The following is a 14,919-nucleotide window of genomic DNA, read 5'->3' as shown; positions in this document are numbered from 1 at the left end:
TAGACGGCAGCCCACCAGGCTCCTCTGTCCCTGGGATTCTCTAGGCAAGAATACTGGAGTGGGTTGCCATTTTCTTCTCCAATGCATGAAAGTGAAAAGTGAAAGTGAAGTCGCTCAGTCGTGTCCGACTCTTAGCAACCCCAAGGACTGCAGCCCACCAGGCTCCTCTGTCCATGGGATTTTCCAGGCAAGGGTACTGGAGTGGGTTGCCGTTGCCTTCTATATTGGGGTATAGCTGATTAAAAATGTTGTGACACTTTCAAGTGAACGGTGAAAGGACTCAGCCATACATATATATGTTCTCCCCCAAATCCCCCTCCCATCCAGGCTGCCACATAACACTGGTAAAGTTCCATGTGCTATATATATAGCAGGTCCTTGTTGGCTATCCATTTTAGTTTATTCTGATAGGTTTGATGTTTTTGTTTTCTTGCTTCCCTCATTTCTAAATAGTGTTGTGTTGACTAGGTTGGCCGAGCTCTCGGACTTCATCGCTTGCGGCTCCCCGCTCTCCCCTCCTTCCAGGCACTCGGACTTCTTGCAGTGCCTCGGACATATCAGACCCGCTCACTTCCTCCAGGTCTGCTCACGTCACCCAAGTAGTCACCTCAGTGGACCCCAGCCTGATTAAGACTGTAACCCCCAGGTCCTCTCTCCAGCACTACTGATTTCACTTACCCTTCTCTGTGTCTTCTTTTTTTCCCCACAACACATCCACCTGAACTACAACATCCAATTTATTTGTTTATTTATTTTGGTTATTATTTGTCCTCAGCTACCAAACTATCTGCTCTACGGAAGCATGGAACTTGGTGAATCTTGTTAACTAATGTAGCCAAAGATCCCAGAACAGTCCCTGGCAATTGCAAGTGCTTGATAAATACGTGGCAAGAACTGACATTTCAGAGTTAGAAAACTCTAAGAGATTGAAGTGTTTCCTGTGCCTCTAAACCTGCTTATCTTTTGCATCATGATATTCACAAATAACAAGACTTCTTTTTTTTTGCCACCCCTGTGCCTTTCTCTTCTAGCTCCTACCTTTTCTGATTTTCTTCCCCCCAAAATAATACATTGTCTTTATTGCTCATATAACAGTCTCTTCCTCAGTCCACTATAATCAAGGCTGTGACACCACCATCTCAGGTGAAAAATGCAACCTTCAACTGTCAAATCCAGTAGATTTTTTTCATCTTAGTGAGTCACTCTTCGGCATTCTCTTCTACAAGTTTTCTTTGTACCTTCCTATATTTTAGTTAGTTCTGTGTCCAGTCTAGGCATATGATCACCTATAGAATGATGGCTCCCAAATTTTGACCTACCCCTGAGACATCCTTGTTGGAGTCCAAGAGTCCTTCTAAAGCCTTGTGCCCAAGGGATATGGCCCTCAAACTGCAGCAGCACTGGCATCACCTGGGAAAATCTTAAAAATACAGAATCTCAGGCTCCATATTAAACCCACTGAATTGCATTTTAACAGGATCCCCCCAAAATTTATATGCACATGAAAATTTGAGAAGCCCTGGGCCATACAGGATGAAGGTAAAGAAGACAGTCTAGAGTCAGACTGTCTGGTTTGATTCCAGCTCTGTCACTAGCTATGTGACCTTGAGCCACTGGGTCTCTTGTCCCTGGGTATGTGCTTTCTAGATCTGAGTGAATTCTCTCCATCTCATTGTCATTGCTGTAGCTGAGCCCGGATGCTCTCTTAGCAGTCTCTTCCTTTGTGTCCTCAATCTCCTCTGTACATACTTCTTACAGCACTGTTCAGGTTCTGCTTGCAGCTGCTTCTTTACATGGTTTGTCTTCCTAGCCAGCTTCTTAGTTTCTTTCCAACCAGGATGCTGTTTTATTTATGTTATATCTGGCCCTTGGCAGAGTACTTAGACATTGTGGACACTTCAGTAAAGTTTGCTTAGTGAATAATTTTGTAACATTTAGAAGCAGAAAATTACAAATAAAACTAGACTGGAGTTCAGTTGTTAAAAATGTGTTTTGGGGAGACCCCCTAGCTTGAGCATTTGGCATTTTCTGGTTTAGAATGTGGCAGCTGTAGAGATGGTTTGTCTGGGTAATAGAAACTTAGCTGCTTTAAGAGAACCACACAGATCTCTTTATCAGGGCAGAAGCACCATGTTTCTCATCTATGTCTGCCTGATACTGTTAAAACTAATCAGACTTAAATTGGAAATAGGCGTTCCTTTTCCCAAACACATTACTAATTCATTAATGATAAAAAGAAGAAATATCTTCCTGTAGGTAGTATTCCAAAATATTGGCTAGATGACCCTCATTGATTCACTAATTCAATGAACAGATGTTTACTGAGTTATTGAGTGCCTTCTTTTCTGCATGTGAGAGTGTGGGGTGGGCAGTGAAGATAAAATAGACAAGGCTTACAGGAGGTGGAGGTGTGAGAAGAGATAAAATAAACAAATAGCAAATATGTGAACAGAATCTTAGCTAGTGCTAAGTGTGACAGAGAGTGTAAGTGGGGTAGAGGTTAGGTGTAGTCTGGAGAGGCTGGTGATGTGGTACAAAGCTTGTTCCCAGAGCATCCTTTGAGAACAGCTGGTTTAGGAAAATGATTATATCTGTTTTTCTTTGTAAGGGGCTTGGTGCCATAAGAGATGTCTTTAGAAAAAGCCTGCCTTGAGAATCATTGTTAGTTCTAAATAGAAATCGTGAGCCCTCTTGTACCTGCAGTTTCGTATCTGCAGATACGGAGGGCTGATTGAACTGTGCCACTTTATACAAGGGACTTCAGCATCTGCAGACTTTGGTGTTCCCAGCCAGGGGTCCTGGAATCAATCCCCCTGAAATACCAAGAGATGACTGTCACGTGTTTTGAAGGTGATCATTTCTCAAAGCTCACAGACTTGCTTCTTTTCCTCCATGAATTTTCCCAGTGTTTATTATTGTCTGATGTGAAAGCTTATCCTTACGTGATAAACCAATTAATAAATACATCTAGTGCCAGCCAGCATTCTATTTGGATATCTGTTTTAAAAGTTTAAGAAAACTTGTTTAGAAATATCACATCCTTTTCAGATGATATTCCTGGTTCCTAGAGTGTTTTTACCATGGGGAGATACAGTGATTCTGACATTGTGGGAATTCTTGCTGTACCTTGATTCCATCAAACAATGTTTTGCAGAAGCATAAACCTTTGAAGCTTTATTTTTTCATAGAATAAATTGTGTAACATCATCATGATCTTTAAAATGAATTGTAGAATATTAACATACAGTACTAACTTAAAAGTCTTACCCATAAATACTGAAATTGTTGCTCTGTTGTTTGCTAGCCTTTGTAACTTGTTCTGTATTTCCAGGTGGACTATAGTGGAGGCTTTGAACCATTCAGTGTTCTTCGCTTTAGCCAGAAATTTGTGGATCGGGTAGCTAATCCAAAAGATGTTATCCACTTTTTCAGGCACAGAGAACAAAAGGAAAACACGGGTAAGCTGGTTATCTGTTTTTTTAAAGATATTTTTAGCACCTTTCTTTTTAAGGTATTTTTTTGGCTATGCAAGGTCTTTGTTTCTTTGCAGTTTTTCCTCTAGTTTTGGCAAGCAGGGACAACTCTGTAGTTGGGGTATGGGAACTTCTCATTGCTGCGCCTTCTCTGTTGTGGAGCTCGGGGCCCTAGGGCACTTGCATTTCAGTAGTTTTGGCAAGTGGGCTCAGTAGTTGCAGTTCCTGGGCTCTAGAACACAGGCTCAATAGTTGTGGTGCACAAACTTAGTTACTCTAAGGCATGTGGGATCTTCACGGATCAGAGATCAAACCCATGTCTTCTGCATTGCCAGGCAGATTCTTTACCACTGAGCCACCTGTGGTAAATTTGATCCCAGGTTCAGGAAGATTCCCTGGAGAAGGAAATGGTAACCCACTACAGTATTCTTGCCTGGAAAATCCCATGGACAGAGGAGCCTGGCAGAGGAGTCAGTGGACTCACAAAGAGTCAGACACGACTTAGTGACTAAACACTCACGCATGCAGGCAAAAATTAGATAGCAATCGCTTATAAACCTGCGGGTATCAGTGAAGAAATGATAGCTTTCATAGTTTTTTTTTAAACATGCTGCTGATTAACAACACATACTTTATATATTTAGTGTTTACATATCTATTATTACTATATATTCTTAATGTTTAGAGAATATACTCTTAAATTTTACAGCTAAATATTTCAACTTCACGGCATATATGATTTAAGATTCCGGACTTAAGAGATGTCCCAGAATATTAAAAAGATATATACTTAAGGGCTAATTAAGTTTTGTGAAAACTAATTGCCTTTATTTTAGCATTTATCAAAAACAGGTAACCTGACTGAAATAGTGCTTCTTCATAAGAAATATTGACCTTTTTTAAATACAATGGCTCTTCTCCTTAGAACTATTGAGTCAGAATTAATATGTCCCTTGTTTACATATATACCACATTGGTTTTTATTAACCCTGATTTAATGAGCTTCTATTTTCATAGTTAAATTGTGATCAAAATAGTGTGTACTGTTAATTCAGCCTGAAATAGTCATTTGGATATTTAAATTGAGCTCATAGAATACCGTTTTAGGGGAAAACAATCCATATCAGAGAAAGGTTTTTATGCTATTAATTTTACCTAGTTATTGATGATGATTTACTTTAATCATTCATCCTTATCAATTCCTTGGAGTTTTATTGGTATAGCATTTGTGAGAATATGGAATTTAGAACTGGTTCCTTATTTTATTTGTTTCATCCATAGTGAGTCTTGTTCTGATGATCCCTTTTTTGCTTAAACATTAATTGCTTAATGGAAACAATGACCCTTTCATGTATCATTTTGAAAGCATGAAATTGTTTGTTGTTTTGGCCAGCTCTGCTACTTCAACCACTTGTGTGAAATCATGCAAATCGCTTAATCTCTCTGATCTTTAGTTTTCTTGTCATCAAAATTAGGATAATAACTGTACCTGCCTCAGAGTACTGTTGTGAGGATTAGAAGATATAATGTATGTAAATGGTCTTAACATAGTGTCTGGCGTAGTGAAATGTAGTAATCATATTTATGAAATAATATTAATTCTCCCCAGAGAAGGCGATGGCACCCCACTCCAGTACTCTTGCCTGGAAAATCCCATGAACGGAGGAGCCTGGTAGGCTGCAGTCCATGGGGTCACACTTTCACTTTTCACTTTTATGCATTGGAGAAGGAAATGGCAACCCACTCCAGTGTTCTTGCCTAGAGAATCCCAGGGATGGGCAAGCCTGGTGGGCTGCCGTCTATGGGGTCGCACAGAGTCGGACACGACTGAAGCGACTTAGCAGCAGCAGCATTAATTCTCCCATCTTGAAATTCAAAAAGGATTTCTATTTACTTGTCCTCACTGCTTTGCAAGAGGCATGCTGAACTTTGTGCCTCTTTATCCTGTAAGCCATGGCATAAGCTTTTCCCTCTGCCTAAGATATTTTGTCTTTCTCTTTTTTTGCTTAGTGAGTCTTACTCATTCTGCAAGTCTTGAGTCAAATGATAGTAGTGTTTGCTATCTGCACATTATTTTGAGTCTTCTTGGGGAAGAAATAGTTCATTTCTTCTTGGTGTGTCATATTTTTATTCTCAGCTCTGTTGTAGCACTTACCACCTTTTATTGTAATCATTAGCTATTATGGGCTGTCTCCTATCATTTTATTATTGTATTTTCCACACCATGTTGCACACCTGCTGGACAGTTAATATTCATTTTCCCTGACAAAAGTTATGAACAGAGCATATTACCAGACATTATGCTTTTTGACTTCTTACCCAGTACTCTTTTTATTCTGTACCTACTTTTTTTTGAGACAACCATCCTGCGTAAGAATGCAGTAAATCTGCTTTACTACACACGCTTCCTATTTGTCTCTCAGAATATTAAACATATATGTACTATGGGCTCAGATTTAATTAATAATTTTTGCTGTTTCATCAAGGATATTCTTTAGTGAAACTGGCTGTTTGCTTTGTCTTGTTTTGAACTGTGAATACAAGGTGATGACTATTAGTAGAGCTCAGAACCACTGCCTTCACTCATCCCAAGGCACTGGCAGTTTTACCCAGTGCTGCTTTTGTATCATCAGTGTAAGTGGCAATACCGTGGAAAAGGTTAATAATGTCTTAGTATTACTATTGAGCCCCCTGAAGCAGTATGGGGAACTCCCAGAGATCTGTGGACCACCCTTGAAGATAGAGCCAAGAGACATGTCACTTGGAAATCAGGAAAAGAAGTAGAGACTTGGGGGGAAAGACTCTTGAAACTAGCAAAAATGCCATATTTTTGTCTCAAAATTTATTACGTTGAGCAAGCTGACAGTTGATAAAGTTTGGGCATACCTCCTCTACTGACAGGAATGTGCAATGAATTTGGGTACTTTAATATTAAGGTGTCTGTGTGCGGTTAGTCGTGTCTATGGACTGTAGTCCGCCACAGATTACAGTCTGTCCGTGGGATTTTCCAGGCAAAAATAGGGAGTGGGTTGCCATTTCCTTCTCCAGGGGATCTTCCTGACCCAGAGATTGGACCAACGTCTCCTGCAGTGGCAGGTGGATTCCTTACCACTGAGCCACCAGGAAGGCCCCAACATTGAAATAGAAACTGTTATTTTTTCTCTTCATGGATGTCTTTTTTCTAGGAGAAGAGATCAACTTTGGCAAGTTCATCTCAAAACCCTCAGAAGGAACAACACTAAGGGTTGAAGACCTTGTAAAACAGTATTTTCAAACTGCGGAGAAGGTAATTTCTTAATTACAGTTCTCCATTTGAATTAGTGGTGATCTTATAATAACAGATTTCAATTTAGGATATGTATAATTGACAATTTAAACAAAATGAATCCTCAGAATGTTTTCATGAAGTTAAGTAGGGTGATAATCAGTTACACTCATTTATAGTTATTATATATCAAGAAAAATAACTGCTTAATTAATGTTAGTTATTAACACCACAATTATTGTGTATTATTGTTGTTATCCTTTCTTTTTACCTCTGCTACATAAGTTTGAATCTGGGATTTAATTTTCTTGCATCAGGATGTAATTTCAGAATTGCTTTATTATATAGCCACAGGATGGTGATGCTACTCTTATCATCATGAGTATATGCCATTTTGAGATCCTCTGGTTATGTTATCTTCCTGTTGCTGCCGAAATAAATTTAGTGGTTTAAAACAATGTAAACCTAGTGGTTTAGAACAATGCAAATTTATTATTTTAACAATCTTTTAGGTCAGAAATTCACTCTTCTCCCTGGACTAAAATTGAGGTATTAGCAGGGCTGTGTTCCCTTTTAGAAGCTGTAGAGTAGAATTCATTTTCTCAACTTCTCCAGCTTCTGGCTGTTCCTACCTTACTTGGCTCAAGGCCCCTTCTTCCATCTTCAAAGCAAGCAACATTGTATCTGCCTTGCTGTCTTTCCCCAGATACATCTCTCTGACTCCCTTCTGTGCCTCACTTCTGCTATGAAGGATGCTTGTTATTATACTGAGCCCACCCGGATAGTCCCTGCTCATCTCCATTTTGTATCCAGCTAATTGCTGCTAAGTTGCTTCAGTTGTGTCCGACTTGTGTCCGACTCTGCGACCCCATAGATGGCAGCCCACTAGGCTCCCCCGTCCCTGGGATTCTCCAGGCAAGAACACTGGAGTGGGTTGCCATTTCCTTCTCCAATGCATGAGAGTGAAAAGTGAAAGTGAAGTTACTCAGTCGTGTCCAACTCTTCACGACCCCATGGACTGCAGCCTACCAGGCTCCTCCGTCCATGGGATTTTCCAGGCAAGAGTACTGGAGTGGGGTGCCATCGCCTTCTCCGATCCAGCTGATTAGCAATCTTAATTCCAGTTGTAACCTTAATTCTCCTTTGCCATGTAACATATTCATGGGTCACAGAGGTTAGGATGTGGACATCTTTAAGGGGGCCACTATTCTGCCCTGGAGAGGGAAATGGCAGCCCTCGCCAGTATTCTTTCCTGGGAAATCCCATGGACAGGGGAGTCTGATGGGCTACAGTCCATGGGGTCACAAAGAGTCAGACACAACTGAATGACTAAACAGCAAACAATTCTGCCTTCCACGCTGGTCAACCTAATCTGATCATCAGCTCCCATTTCTGCACTCTGTGTCCCAGACACTCAGGCCTCTCTGTTTTCATAGGTCCTGGACTCTACTCCTGTTTCTTTACACTTTGCTGTTGTTGGCCTGTAATATTTCTAGGCTTAATTACTGTCCTTTGTTTTCTTTTGCTTTGCTTCATTTTTCCTCCAGTAACTAGATAACTTTTTTGTCTTTTTCCTTGATTCTGTAATTTTCCTTACTTGTATAGAATTGTTTTGTAGGGAAAATACTGTTTTCTGCATCAGAAAATACTGTTTTCTGTCTCTTACAGAACGTACAGCTCTCACTTCTAACAGAAAGGGGAATGGGTGAAGCAGTACAAGAATTTGTGGACAAGGAAGAAAAAGATGCCATAGAGGAATTAGTGAAATATCAGTTGGAAAAAACACAGCGATTTCTTAAAGAACGTCATATTGATGCCCTAGAAGATAAAATCGATGAAGAGGTGAATAATTTGGGGTGAAAAATCTATTTAGATAGTCTCTCCTTAAGAGTAGCTCTGCATTCCTTTCTGGTAAATCACTGCTTCTCTGATTTGTTCAGTTTCCTCATCTTTAAAATTGAGATCACAAAATGAGGATTAAATTATAAAATGTCTAATAAGTGTCTAGAATATGGTCTCAAAAATGATTGATACCTAGTGAATGTTAAGTGCTTTAAAATGAACCTCATAGGGTGAAAATGTCTACTTCAATTTTTTAGTAAGTTTTGATTAAGATTTTGAATTTCACTTAGCAAATGCAGTTCCTGTAAGCATAAAAGCAGAGTAAAAACTCTTTAGATTTGACTACATAAAATTTTTGAATGTTTGCATGTCAGATTGTCAAAAAAACACATGGTACTGACATGGAAAACATACTTGTATGTGGGCAGAATAAGAGGTTAATATTCTTAATATAATGTTAAAGGGCTCTTATGAAGCTTAAGATTACTAAACATTTCAATAAAATAATGAACAGAGGACCTGAATAGGTGGTTCACAAAAGAAATACAAATGGCTAATAAGCATATGAAAATGGTATTTAACCTATGATAATCAAAGAAACTCAAATTAATTTTTTATTTGTCAAAGTAGCAATGATTTGTTAAAGATATTTAGTACCCTGCTGGTAGAGTATTGAGTTTGAACAGCTGCACTATAAAGCATTTTGGCAGTGTATGTCAAGAGGCTTAAGATTTTCCCTTTAATTCAGCCCTAGGAAATTTTCTTAAGACAATAATGAGATAGAGATTTGAATGGGATGTAATTTATCTCAGTGTTACCTGTAGGGGAGATGTCAGAAATGTTTTGGTAAAATGTTGGCACATAGATACTATAGAATACTATGTGTGCTAAGTTACTTCAGTCGTGTCCAACTCTTTGCAACCCTGTGGACTAGGACCCTCCAGGCTCCTCTGTCCATGGGATTCTCCAGGCAAGAATACTGGAGTGGGTTACCGTGCCCACTTCCAGGGGATCTTCCCTATCCAGGAATTGAGCCCATGTCTCTTGAGTCTCCTGCATTGGCAGGTGGGTTCTTTACCATTGGTGCCACCTGGGAAGCCCATAGAATACTATGCAGCTATTAAAAATTATATTTTAAGAACATGGAAAAGTATTTTCAGTGTTAAGTGGGAAAAGAATTCCAAAGAAGTAAAACTATACACGTGATCACAATTATTTGTATTTTCTATGTGAGTATGTCTATGTGTGTATGCGAAAAAGTGGAAGAAAATATTCCGGATGTTATCAGTGGTTATTTCAGGTAGTAGGATTATAAGGGATCATTTCCTGTGTTTTCCAAATTCCCTCTAGGCAGAAGAACAAAGTATTATTTTTAAAACTCATTCCACTTTTATTTTTGTGCTTTTAATTATTTAACATAATTCTTTTAAAGCCTAATGATGTCAGCTAGTATACAACCAGTAATATTAAATGCCAGGTACTTTTACAGGGAAGGCAGATAATTTACACTTTAAAACCCCTTACTCTGTGATTCTGGATGTGTTAGGTTCATAAATTTTTAGCATGGGTAGATTTCTCAGTTAAGTGTCATAAATATAATATGACCATCCCCCGCTAAATGTAAAATGCAAAACTTCAAAACTCCCAGGAGATAACGTAGGAGAACCTAGATGACCTTGTGTATGGTAATGACTTAGATTCAGCAACAAAACCATGATTTATTAAAGAAGTAATTGATAATCTAGACTGCATTAAAATTTAAAACTTTTCTTTTACAAAAGACTAAAAAAATGAGAAGACAAGCCACAGACTGGGAGAAAATAGTTGCAAAAGAAACAACATCTGATGAGGGATTATTATCTAAAATATGAAAAAATTTCTTAAAATTCAACAATAAGAAAATTTTTAAAATCCAATTAAAAAATGGACCAGGGACCTTAACAGAACAAGATAGACTATTGCCAGGTGAGCATATGAAAAGATGCTCCACATCTCATGTCATTAGGGAAACGAGGCTACTACACACTTATCGGAATGGCCAAACTCTTGAACACCAACAGCACCAAATGCTGGTGAGGATGTAGTGCAATAGGAACTCTTACATTGCTAGTGGGAATGCAGAATGATATAGTCACTTTGGAAGACAGTCGGGCAGTTTCTTAGAAAAGTAAACACACTCTTCCCATGCTCTTCAGCAGTCATACTCCTTGGTATTTACCCAACAGAGGTGAAAACTTAAGTCCAAACAAAACCCTGCATATGGTATTTATAGCAGTTTTATTCAGAACTGCCAAAATTTGGAAGCAACCAAAATGTACTTCAGTAGGGAAATGAATAAGTGAACTGTGGAACTATCTAGATAAGGAAATTTATTCTGTACTAAAATGAAATGACCTATCAAGCATTTAAAAGACATGGAGAAACCTTAAATGCATATTACCAAGTGAATGAAGCCAATCTGAAAAAGTAACTTGATGTACTGCACATGATTCCTTGCTGTGTAACATTCTGGAAAAGGTAAAACTATGGACTTGGTAAAAAGATGTGGTTGTGGGGGTGGGGTGAAAGGATGAATAGATAGATTCACAGAGGTTTTTTAGAACAGAGAAACCACACTGTATCAAACTAAAGTGGTGGATTATACATGTATACATTATACATTTGTCCAGCCTCATAGAATGCACAGCACCAAGAGTGAGCATTGGCAAGTGAGCATATGTGAACTTTAAGGTAAATTCTGGTAAATTTAAGGTACAAGTGGTAAATACCAATTGGTATTTACCAACTTTAAGGTAAATTTACCCTAAAGTGAACTTTAAGGTAAATTCTGGAGTTTGGGTGATACAGAGTATGGAGTGTGGAGTGTCAGCTGAACAGTTTTGGTGGGGGATGTTGATATTAATAGGGGAGGCTGTGCATATGTGGGACAGGGTATATGGGAAATCTAGGTAACTTCATTCTAATTTTGTTGTGAACCCAAGCTACTCTAAAAAAAATAAATAAAATAAGCTCCCCTCCTCATACTCTACCCTCCAGAAGGACCATCTACACCTGGAGTGACATCATGACTTTTGACAGAGAGAAAGAGAGAGAATATGTGTGTGTGTGTGTGTAGCATGGGGGCTAAGCGTATGGACTGCAGACTGGACGACCTTACTTGCTGTGGAACTGTCAGTGGGCTGTTTTAATATCTCTGCTTCATCTATGAAATAGGGATAATAGAACTACCATCAAAACTGTGAGGATTAAAAGAACACATGTAAGTCCTAGGTACACTGGCACATAATGCCTGCTCCGTATTTTTTCCCTGATTCTCATTTCTCGTCTGTGAATGACCCAGTGCTTTTGGTATATCATATGCTACCTGGAGTACTATTACATGCTATGCTATCTTTTAAAAAACAATGATTTTTCCTATATTTCCCCCCTTTTACTGAATCATAACATACATGCTGCTATTTCTTTTAACAAAACTCTGGAGCTTAGATCTTATTTCCTTTTAGCTCTTTCTCTGCTTCTTTGTTCATTTTTCACAGCAGAATTTTTTTCTATATTTGCTGCTCGGAATCTTTGCCTTCATTTTTCTCTTAAACCTGTTCCTTCTGGGGTTTTAACCCCATATTTCTAGTGAATTTACTCTGGTCAAAGTACCAGTGAACTCCGGTGCTAAATTCACTGTCCATTCTCCATCTTAAATCTCACATGACCACTTCTTAAATTCTTTTTTCCATTGGCTTTTAGGGCTCCACACTCTTCTGGTTGTCTTCCCACCTCATTATCTGTGCCTCTCAGTCTCTATTGATTCCTCTTACCTCTCTAACCCTCTTATGTTGGAGTCTCCAGAACTCAGTCCTTTGACCCCTTCTTTATCTACACATTCCTTTTGTATTCTCATCCAACTTCCTGGCTTTAAATACCAACATCAGTTTGATGATGACTTTTCAAAAGTCTAGCTCAGAACTCTTCTGTCAGCTCAAGTCTTCTGTAGCCAAGAGCCTGCTGGATGTTTCCACTCAGGTGTTCAGGAGACCTCCTCAGCTTCCACCATCATCTGAGCCACTAATCCTTAGCCCCTAGTGGAAGCACCATTCTTTAATTTGCTCAGGCGATCAACCTTGAAATCATCCTTGATTCCTCTCTTCCTGTCACCTGTATCCTGCCTGGAAATCCTTTAACTCTACCTTCAGAATCTGTACAGATGTGACTGTTTCTCACCACCTCCATCACTATCAATGGTCTAAGGCATGGCTGTTTCTCACCTTAGTTACTCCTGTTGCCTCCAAACTGGTCTCGCTGTTCTGCCTGTGTTTCTTGTCCTCCACCCTCTCTTCTGTCCTCAGTTCTGCTGTTGGTGGTCCTAAAGTAATTCAGATGAAGTCACTCCTGCCAGAGAAGAAAAAGCCCTTACAGTTGTTCCCAAGGCCTTACTGGATCTGGTTTTTGTAACTTCTTCAGCCACTTGTCTGCTCAAGCCCAGCATCCCCCTTGCTGTTTTAAACATATAGTGTTTCTGCCCCGGTGCCTTTGCATGTATTCTTTCTTTTGATTGGAATGATTTCCCCCAGGTACTTGTGAAGTGCATTCCCTACCTTTTAAAATCCTTGCCACTTTATCACTTTATTACCTTCTCAGTCAGGTCTTTGATGATCTCCTGTAGCCTCTCCTTGGCACTCTCTCTCCCTCTTCCTGCATTATTTCTCTGGGAGCATGTAACACCTTTTGCAAAAATTTCACAGGTTCACGTACTTGAAAGGACTCTGAAGACTCCACTGAGCATACTCCAGGTTTTTACTTAAAGGCAGCTGGTATAGAGTATAGGCAGGCATTAGAGATCTGGGAAATGCCAGGCACCCACTCCTCCTCTCCTTGTATGCACATTGCAAACCCAGGACTGGACACATAGCAAGATATGTGCAGAAGTTGACAGGGTTTTTTTTTTTTTAATGCCACTCTAGTCACATAAGCCATGCTAACTGCTCATCCAGGTAGGAAACCATAGTAAATTGGCGCTGGGAATGCCAGAGGCTCCTCAGAGGTAAGTAAGAACAGTTTTCCCAGTCTAGCTGATCCCAACTAGACTTGATCCCATACACCTTCTAAAATACAATATAGCTTATTTGTTTCTGATTTTCAAACACAGACAACATGCACACGGTGATTATAAGCTCCTTAAGGGCAGACTTTCTGACTCTTGTTGATTGTTGTATTCTCCACCCCTACAGTAGTACCTGGTACTTAGTGGCTTGGCTCAGTAAATATGTGCTGAGTAAATTATTAAATAAATGGAGCGTATCTCCAGCAACATAACTAAATTGTAAGAGCTTTGTGAGCAGCAACTGGTAACAAAGGAAGCTCTATATCCGTGGCACCAGGACCAGGGTTTGCAATCATTAAACTTTCAGTGGTTGACTGTTAACAAAACGGATCTTCAAGGGCCCACCCATTTGGGACACTATTTTAGAGGAGCCTAAGGATAATTTGTGTAGTGTAATAACTCAAACCTGTTTTCAAGAGGTTTTTGTTCTTAGCTATTTTATTGAAGTATAACACCCATAGGACATTGCAGGTTCTTCCTCTGTAGTCTGACTGGCTGTTTGGCAGCAGGTAATATAATTTTGCTTATGGCCAATTTTTCTTAGAGTACATTTCTGAATTTTTAATGTAAGTCACTGGAGGAGGCAATGGCAGCCTACTCCAGTACTCTTGCCTGGAAAATCCCATGGACAGAGGAGCCTTGTAGGCTGCAGCCCATGGGGTCGCTAGGAGTCGGACACGACTGAGCGACTTCACTTTGATGTATTGGAGAAGGAAATGGCAACCCACTCCAGTGTTCTTGCCTGGAGAATCCCAGGGATGGGGGAGCCTGGTGGACTGCCATCTATAGGGTCACACAGAGTCGGATACAACTGAAGCAACTTAGCAGCAGCACTGGGAAAATACGACTTCTTTAATCTTTTGTGAAACAAAACTATACTTGAATTTCCAAGTTTTATGTTGAAATGAAAAGCGTCTGTTAAGCAGTTTTGTATTTACATAACAGACGTGTTTGTAACATATTTATGAATTTTTCTGTTACAATCCAGGTACGTCGTTTCAGAGAAAGCAGACAAAAGAATACGAATGAAGAAGATGATGAAGTTCGAGAGGTAATTTTCCTGTTAATTCCTTTGCATATTTGTCAGCTTGTTAAATCAGAATAACTAGTAGGTTTACTTAGTCTACAGGATCTTGGTTTGGTGGGTGGGACTGAGCAGGGGTTGGCTGATGACAGCTGCCTTTGACTTATTCCAGTTCAACCTATGAATATTGTGGTTGCTGATATTCTCTTTTTAACCTTCT

At 39.5% G+C, this 14,919-nt stretch overlaps 1 protein-coding gene across 3 annotated transcripts in view; it reads left to right on the top strand.

Annotated features, from left to right (window-relative positions):
* Positions 1-14,919, top strand: part of MRE11 (MRE11 homolog, double strand break repair nuclease) — a 73,408-nt gene that overhangs the window by 27,651 nt on the left and 30,838 nt on the right. For all 3 annotated transcript variants that reach the window (XM_059874752.1, NM_001192605.1, XM_059874753.1), the window contains exons 11-14: positions 3,332-3,458; positions 6,659-6,759; positions 8,407-8,580; positions 14,664-14,726. In XM_059874752.1, coding sequence (XP_059730735.1) covers positions 3,332-3,458; positions 6,659-6,759; positions 8,407-8,580; positions 14,664-14,726 — 465 coding nt within the window. The remainder of the gene's footprint in view (positions 1-3,331; positions 3,459-6,658; positions 6,760-8,406; positions 8,581-14,663; positions 14,727-14,919) is intronic.

Source organism: Bos taurus, chromosome 15 (genome assembly GCF_002263795.3).
Source record: "Bos taurus isolate L1 Dominette 01449 registration number 42190680 breed Hereford chromosome 15, ARS-UCD2.0, whole genome shotgun sequence".
NCBI lineage: Eukaryota > Metazoa > Chordata > Mammalia > Artiodactyla > Bovidae > Bos > Bos taurus.
Note: the sequence above shows the minus strand (reverse complement) of the source record. Positions and strands in the feature narration are given on the sequence as shown.